Below are 8,663 nucleotides of genomic sequence, written 5' to 3'. Positions count from 1 at the left end.
GGTAGGTGTGGGGGAAAGAGCTGTCTATTTACATATCCTCTAAACTAGGACCATGCAGCCCAGGGTGGCTTTGCCATGGTGTGAAAGCATGATAATAAACAAGGTAATAAATAAAAATTAGGCTAGGAATTTCTAGTGATCTTGTTCTGCCCTGAAGAACTTCTCTAGAGACCAGATTTCAGATTCCTCCTCAGCTATGGAATCTCTGCACTGGTATGCAATATTAGACTCAATCCTCTTCAGAAACACCCACCATGTGGCCGCCTGCTCCCCCCTGCTTGCTTCTCATGAGGATCTGACAGAGATCACCGGCTGTGCCCTCCCTAATGTGAGAAGTGCTGCTTTAGGGATGGGGTGCATGCTCTGGTGGGAGCTGGCTCTTACCGTCATGTGCCAGGTGCACTGCGTGTTGGGAGAGTAGTAACTGGGGTAGTGTGGGGTGCTGATCTTCCCCTGTGGCTCCAGGCCCTCCCGCAGAGTTATATTCACTGTGCAGGCTGTAAAGACAGACATTCAAAGCCCTGCTACCTGTCAGCTCATCCTCAGCCTAGGGGTGCCATGTATTCCCCTGTCATGGGGGAGAGAAGGGGCTCTAAGGCTTGATGCAAAAGGTGACCGGAATGTCCCACCATCCCCTTTTAAGAGGCAATTTCTACCTGGCAAGAATTTTAGCCTCCTCCTCTTGTCCTGAGAAGGGTAATGGTAATGCATATTGCTGCTTTAGAATCCTACACTGAATTGACATTTATCTGCAAGTATGTCTGAATGTGATGTCCAAGCCACATCTGGTCTGCCCATGCATGAGAGCTTGGTCTTCTCTTGAAGTATTGCAGTCACTCAGGTTCTGCTTGCCAGAGCCTGGGCTGTAAAGGCTTGAGGCAGATGCTAAGGCACAAGTCCAGGTGAGGAAGCAACACCTAATCTGCTTTTTACTGACCATCTCTACCCTTGCAGTCTGAAGTGAATTGGGCCCTTAACGGGGATGGAGCACCTCTAGGTGTGGTGATGCTGTAGGAGACGACCTGTCTCCTTCCTGTGTCTATGGTTGCTCTCCTCCAGCCTTCCCACCTTTGAGGGGCACCGCCTGCGCTGACAGGATGAAGGGGTCATAGTAGCTGTACATGGCTTTCTTCCACACAACAGACATGACAGGGCCAGACGAAAGGACTTCCACAACGGGCTCCTGCCGGCTGCAGCCATAGATCCTCAGGGGAAAGAGATAAAAGGGTGGGAGTGAAGCAAGCTACAAATAAAGGAGAGAAGAACAAGAAAGACAATGGAGGTATGTGTAATCCACAGCACATGCCTGTGGTTAGGCACTAGCTGAACCAAATAAAGGGCCAACAGAGAAGCAGCTGGTGCTGCCGACATCTCTCAGGCTGCACAGCAGGCTGTGTGACATCCTACATCAGTGGCTTCAGCTGATGAGCAAGAGGCAGGTTCTGCATCAAAGAGAATTTCCTCTGCTGTAGTCTAACACCTTCCTCTCCTGTGGTATGTCGTGCCACCCTGCTGTGCTCACCCTGCTCAGGAGCTACCTACGAGGTGATGAGGTGCTTCTCCAGGGGCCCGGCTGCGTCGTACATAACCAGGCGATCCCTGCAGTCCGGGAGAGTCCACTCCAGGTGTATCTTGATCATGTAGCCCTTCAGGCCGTGGAGGTGCCAAAGACAACTGGAGGCCAGGTAGTCGGGACCCTCCAGTCTTAGGATGTCATCCTCCTGGACATAGCTGTACCTGTAGCAACCTGAATCCAGGGGAAAGGCAGAGGGATTTAAAGCTCAGGGTGATGTAAATGTGGGCAAAGTGGGGCTTAGGGTTGGTTGTAAGGGAAATTAAGGTATGAGAATGTCACTTGGTATATTAGTATGAGCTTTATTTCAGGAAAAGGCTGACTCATCTCAGTGATCTCAGTTTACTTTAACATATGTCTTGGTGGCACCTTGAACCGTTGCCCCAGTTTCTCTCTATAATAATCTGTCCCCTTTTCCTTGGTTAAGCTCATACTACTTCAGGTTGTAAATGTCAGCACAGCACTGTTATATTCCATTGCCTTTGTTTTCTTTCCCACCTCTTTCTCCTCTCAGTCCCCATATTCTTCCTGGCTTTACAACCCCCTTGTCCAGTTTCCAAATTTCAGCAGGCTTCCAGATCAGGATTTTTGAGTAGAAGTCGGCTTAAAAGTGAATTTCTGATAACATAACTAATGCAAGCTGCCAGCCATATCACTTAAAACACTGACTGAAATTACTAAAAGCATCTTCAAACATCATGGAGACAACAGGCTCCTAAATGACTGACAGTCCACCCAGTAATGAGCCACTGAGAAAACACCCGCCCCACTCAGCAGAATCTAATGGGGCCTGGAATTAGCACCATCGTACCAGTACACCAGGCTATCTGACAGGACCCATCAGGAAAGGGAGAAGCCTAACAGTGGCTGCTACTGCCCCTGGGAGCTGGGCTTTGTGCACAATGATGTGCTACAGGGGCAGGGGTGTCAGGATGCTCAGAGCAGTCCAGCTCATAGCTGCATCACATAGCTTGGATCTGGCCAAGCAGCAGGACTTGCTGCTCCCTTGCTACTATTCTCATCTCTCCTTCCCAGGATTTACAACTTCAGGAAGCCAAAAAGCTTTCTGTCCCAGGTAAAGATCCCTCCCATAAAATCACAAACTCAAAAGGAAATGAAAAAGTGGCCTACCCAGAGTGGATTTCAGCACTACTATGTCTTTCACACTGGATTCTGTCAGAAAGGAAATAAACAAATAAAAAAAAAACAACTGGTAGTATCTGAATGCTAGTATTGCAGGTGGTGACTCCCTTCCTATGTAAATGGCTCCCTTACAACTATGGCATGGGGCACCCCCCCAGGTACTTCTCTGCTCTCAGAGACCTGTTTCAGTCATGCCTTCCCTACCCTATTTCTCTGGGAAACCTGTCTGGCCTCTGCTCCAAATCCAACAGCCCCAATTAATGCTTTCCAGCCCACCAGCAGCTTCTCTGCCTTTTTCCCTTGCTTTTTTTTTTTTTTTGTGTGCTCTTCCAGGACCTCTTGCCCTTCCCACTGGAAGGGCTGGGCATTGCTGCAAGCAGCCACCCCCCTCCTCTGCCAGCTGCATGACAGGGCACAAACCCCCTTCCCAGAGCCTTCACCATCTGCTCCCCGCTCCCGTGCTCTCCCTCACTGAAAAGTCAAACAATAATAGTTAAATAACTGAAAAGTTAAACAAGAGTAGTTGAATGACCCTCACTGAAAAGTATGGGAGTTACTGAAGGTGGGGAAAGAAGTCTCTTTGATGACTGCTGGTAGAGGAGTGACTCAACATTCTTATACAGTCACCTCTGGAGAAGCAAGATGCAGAGAAAGCCACCAGCAAGGACTACGAATCTGTGCAAAACAGAGCCACAAGGTGGACAACACTTTTAGGAGACCTGGGCTTTGCTCCAGCCTCCCAGCTGACCTGGAAGTGGCCAGAGATCAGGTGCTACTGGGAATAATTGCCAAAATAAAAGGCACCGTGAGGTCAGTTGGGTGTGAGAATTGTTTTTGGGGGTTTGCCTAGGTCAGAGCTCTGGTCTTTTGTGGCTCCTACGCAGAGCTTGCAATTCTGTGGGGAGAGCTGAGCAGTTTTTTGTCATGGCAAAAACAGATGTTGTGGAAAAGATGATCCTGCAGGCAATAAGGCAGGTTCCAAGAGAAGCTCATGTGCTGGAGTGAGGGAGGTATGCTGAGCTGATGCTAAGCACTCTTTTATCTGAAGGTAATAAAACTGTAAGTTTTATTCCTGTAAGAAGCAAGTCCTGATACTCTTTGGGGGGAAGGGGAAGCTGGTGTCCTGGGGTGAGTGTAGTAGTTAGTAAAAACAAAGTGCTGGAGGGGCTTCTGCCTTAGTCAATGGTTTGCAGCTGAGTCTTAAGGGAGGTTGCAGTGAGACTTAATGTTTAGGGCTAAACAGGCCAGCAAATGAGTCTGTCAGAAAGCAATTAAGTGCTAATGACTTGCTATTAGCTAGCTATTTTTTCACTCCAATTTTACAGAGCAATTGAAGGCAGAGGTTAAGTCACTGGCTTGAGGTCACCCTGGCCCAGCTGTATAAGAGATTCTTGGCTTTTGTCTTAGCTGCTAGACTGTGCTTCTGTCTAGAGGGGGAGATGAAAAGGACCAGGGAAAGCAGAAGGAGCTGGAGAAACTGCAACTGGTGTGTTAATTCCAAAATAGAATGAAGTGCAGGCTGCTGAAATGAATAAATCAGTGAAACCGATGTGAAGGGAATAAGAGGGAAAAGGGAAAGGCTAAAAGAATGGCACCATCATTTTTGTTTATGAGTTACATTAGGAAGTGAGTAAATAAAGGGAAAATACTAGGTGGACTGACTTGGAGACATTTAGCATATTATGATATCTTTCTTCTGAAAGTTAATTTAAATTGGATGAGCATAAGGTCTGGTGTGCTGGAAACAAATTGCAAGTAGAAATATGTGACTAATGGTAACTGCTGGATGAGGTGTCTTCATGAGATGCAAATGCAGCTTCAGAATAAGATCTCAACGTGATGGTCTGGATGAGAGAGTGAAAATCACTTTAAGGAAATCACATTTTCTTTGGATACACCAAAACCCAATCCCCAAATCAAAACAATTGAGATATGGAGGGAAAAGTTGAAGAAAATATGGGTAGGATGTATTAAAATAAGATTTATCTTAGAAAAAATGCAAGTTGACATGTACGAAGAAGAAAACCCTTGAAGATATAACATTTCATGGGAAGAAGAAACTTGGAAATGAAAGTCTCTAGAGAGAAGAAACACAATGTATTTTAAGACCTGTGGTGTTTGGGGCTCTGTAAGAGGAATCAGATCAGACTGGGAAGTTAAGTCTTGTTAGACTTATAGACCAAATACAAGTTCCGTTGAACTTGGATGTATTGAATAGAGACACATCCCTAATCCTTTATCTAAAGCCTTTTTTAGGGCAGTTCTGTAGGACTGGCTTTTTAAGCAGTCTTTGATCCTCACTGTGGACAACGATAAATAATCCTTAGAGCTCTATGTCAACAACTGAAGTGGCAACAACTCTTTGTCTCAGAGGAAGACTAGTGGTGACTCAGGTATGTTGCCTTTATTCTTGTCTCAATCAAATAGTCTTTTCATAAATAAAAGTAGAAAGCCTAATTGCTTGCTGTATTTGAGCTGAGCTGATCAAATTCATGACTTGTGTAAGATTTTACTCCACAGAAGCCAAAGCTGATGGCAGGGGGGAAAAAAAGTTTACCTAGCTGGTCGTGGTCAGCTGTATCTCCAATAATCTTTAATCCTTCAAAGGAAGGATTTATTTTCTTTCTAAATCAAACTTCAGTTCTCCTCTATCAGGAAGAAATACTTATATCTGTATCTCTTTTTCCACTTTTCAGGTTTCCCCTATCTCCTTCTGTAGTGACTTCTGGCCTCTTCTCTTAAACTCCCTTCAGCACCTCATAACTCTTGGAGAATTTCTGACTGCTCAGCCCACTGCTGAGCAGCTGGTACTTACCCAGCAGAACCAGTGAGTCTGGGTTGACCCTGTACTCCATCTGGTAGGACAGGCTGTCTGAGCTGTTGAATCTGGTGGAGAGCTCTTGGTGGAGCATTGTGTTTACCCTCTCAGCAGTCACCTCCTTCTGCTGACTCTCAGGGATATGAAGGGCAAACCAGAAGAAGAAGGTCAGAGCCCCTTCCCTAATAGAGAAAAATAGCATGTTAAATATCCTCTCTCTTCCTCTCTGGAATCACTGGAGAGGCAAACCCCAGACTTTAACCCCACCACTTTTTCCACAAATCATACATATCTGTGTGGACTTTCCAGCTCACTGCTGTGACCCAGAGGAACCACTCTGAGCAGGGCAGGAGAGCTACTATGTCCAAGGTGCTAGTTTGTGCTCAGTCCTTTTGGAGGAGAAAACCATTTTATGCCACTTTAGTGATGACCATATGTGGTCAAATTAATGTGATAATTAATCAAGGCTGGTCTAATGAGTAATCGATGTGACCTTTGATTACTACTGACCAGGGATTGAGAAGAAGCACTCAGGACTTGATTGTCTCACCTCCCAGTGGTGACAAGTCCTTAGCTGAAGGACACATTTAGAGGTGTAGTATTCCATGTGAAAACACCAGAAGCAAATGTATACATCAGTTTGGAAGTTATTCCCACTTTCTTTATCTACTGTGATGACCTGAAAAGCTGTAGTCCCACATCTTCCCCATTCCACTTTTACCCTATTCCCACGTGGACCACACTTCTTGGCTGGAGTACCTTTTTCATGGTGCATTCTGGCCTCTCCCTTCTGGTGCCTAGAATCAGGCCATAACATGACTTTCTTGAATTAGAAATTATTTTCCAGCTGCTTCGTTTCTACTGAGAATGCAAGAACGTAAGCCTGGACTTATTTATTTTTTTTAAATTATTTTTTTCCAGTTCTTTCCAGTCAATATTTTTTCTCTCTTGAACTTTTGCCTCTCTGAGAAATGTCTCAGTTTGGCTTTTGGATGAAAATAAACATCAAAATATCCCCAGATCTGTCATGCTGGAACCATTCTGTATCAGCACTGCCCAGCCTAACTGAGAGCTTGTGGTGGGGTCTCCAGCAGTTTGTCATGGCCAGATTTCAGTGAAACCAGAGAGCAGTTGACTGGAAGCTTTCACAAACAACCAAGCAGAAATGCTGTGGGTGCTACTCACCCAAAGGCATACACTGTGCTCGAGTTGTAATATCGACCCAGCTCTGTGGCACGAATCAGGTCCTTCAGCTGCAACGAGAACGTCGTCTGATAACTATTGTGCCATGACACAGTGGCAAAGGACCTATGGCCAACCCTAAGCTTCGTCCCTCGTGTTGTACAGACCCACCACGTCTGTCACTTGGAGAGGGGCACCTGACCCCTTCCTGCGTCTACTCACTGAACTGCCTCAGGGCCAGCTCTGGTAAAGGAATCGCCCTCACCATCTTCTGGAGCTTAGCTGACTCCAACCAGAATGTGCTGGACTCCACCTGCCCAAGGTCCGGCGAGTACTGGCGATTCAGGACCTGGAGGCTGCCAGAGTAAAACTGCAGGATGGTTGGTTCCGGGTGCCACGGTCTGTAGTCTGCCAACAGAAGACACTACTGGATTAACTTGGTGATATATAGGACAGAGGGTTTTACCCCTGTGTATGAGTCTGTGAAGATCACCCAGAGTCACTAACACGCTTTGGGCTGGGCATTGCCTTGACTATGCCCTCTCCCCCTCCTGTGTAGGGACAAAAGGTTGAATTTTTACCTAGATAGTACCAGGTTGCTGCAGCAGCTCCAGCCAGCAAAAGGAGGACTATCCCCAGGGGCACATAGCGGAGGCAGCCACGTGAGTTAGTCTCTGATTCGTCCTTTGAGAGGGAGCTGGAATCTTCCTCCTGTTCCTCGGCTTCCATCGGGAGCACCTAGTGACACAAAGGTGATGGAGGGAGTGGAATATCTCCCTTATGAGGAAAGGCTGAGGGAGTTGGGTCTCTTTAGCTTGGAGGAGACTGAGGGGCCACCTCATCAGTGTTTAGAAATATGTTGAGGGTGAGTGTCAGGAGGATGGAGCCAGGCTTTTTTCAGTGATGTCTAGTGATAGGACAAGGGGTGATGGGTGCAAATTGGAGCATAGGAGGTTCCATGCAAATATCAGAAAAAACTTTTTACTGTGAGAGTGACAGAGCCCTGGAACAGGCTGCCCAGAGAGGTTGTGGAGTCTCCTTTGCTGGAGACATTCAAAACCCGCCTGGACACGTTCCTGTGTGATGTGCTCTGGGTGTTCCTGCTTGGCAGGGGGGTTGGACTAGATGATCTTTTGAGGCCCCTTCCAACCCCTAAGATTCTGTGACACAGCATAATATGGTCAGGCTGGGTTTTCTGCATCCCTTTGCATCTGCCTCTGCAGGTGCTCTGCCACATCTGTGCTCCTCTCCCAAGAGCCGTAGCCCTGAGAGATCTGTGTGCTAACCATCAAAGGCTTTGCAAATGTGAGTAAAACCCCTAATTCAGTAGGAGAGAGGCTTCCAGAACATTGTCCTGTTTAGGCCTCCTGAGTAATCCCTCGGTTTTCAAAGGCATTCCCTCACCTTTACTCCTGCCAAAACCACAAATAAGTACAGTAATGATTTTCTCCAGAGATAAAACTGTTATCCTCCCAGGCTGGGAATGGTTTTAAAACTCGTACTTTATTGACCTAGAAATCAATGCAATGCAAAGCACAGAGAAGCTGCACGCAACAGCCACGGCCTGGGAGCCTGAAGTTGCACTTTGCCTGCTTTGCCATTTTGCTCTCTGTCCCTAAACGCAAGCTAACCTTGCCATTCCCACCAGACCACACATCCCAGGGTTAAGTCCATGCTGGCACTGACTCGCTAGCTGAGCTAGTGAGGGGAGTGCACCTGAATAACATTCAAATCTCCATCATCCTCTGCCTGTGCCAGGGGGTGCCTTTTGTCTTCCTTTGCCTCTCGTCTACCCCAGGCTGATTCCTTTGCTTCCTCCTGAGTGCTCCTTTTTTGTCAGCCCCAGACTCTGAGGGTAAAAGATGTCAATGCCCAAGGGAGCCACATTATTCCTAGTTATCTCAGACACCTTAGTTCTCCTGTCCTCTGCTGTCACCCAGTGCACAC

The 8,663-nt window shown here is 46.9% G+C and overlaps 1 protein-coding gene across 1 annotated transcript in view; it reads right to left on the bottom strand.

Moving 5' to 3' along the window:
- The window catches only part of TMPRSS6 (transmembrane protease, serine 6), a 17,341-nt gene extending 9,896 nt beyond the window's left edge, over nt 1–7,445 (bottom strand). The window contains exons 1-8 of the mRNA XM_010005749.1: nt 7,298–7,445; nt 6,982–7,124; nt 6,720–6,787; nt 5,532–5,716; nt 2,705–2,746; nt 1,543–1,747; nt 1,069–1,205; nt 385–497 (exon numbers count right to left, since the gene is read on the bottom strand). Coding sequence (XP_010004051.1) covers nt 385–497; nt 1,069–1,205; nt 1,543–1,747; nt 2,705–2,746; nt 5,532–5,716; nt 6,720–6,787; nt 6,982–7,124; nt 7,298–7,445 — 1,041 coding nt within the window. The remainder of the gene's footprint in view (nt 1–384; nt 498–1,068; nt 1,206–1,542; nt 1,748–2,704; nt 2,747–5,531; nt 5,717–6,719; nt 6,788–6,981; nt 7,125–7,297) is intronic.
- Nucleotides 7,446–8,663: the final 1,218 nt, after the last annotated feature.

The sequence above is a fragment of the Chaetura pelagica genome, unplaced genomic scaffold (assembly GCF_000747805.2).
Source record: "Chaetura pelagica isolate M959 unplaced genomic scaffold, ChaPel_1.0 scaffold79, whole genome shotgun sequence".
Lineage (NCBI taxonomy): Eukaryota > Metazoa > Chordata > Aves > Apodiformes > Apodidae > Chaetura > Chaetura pelagica.
Note: the sequence above shows the minus strand (reverse complement) of the source record. Positions and strands in the feature narration are given on the sequence as shown.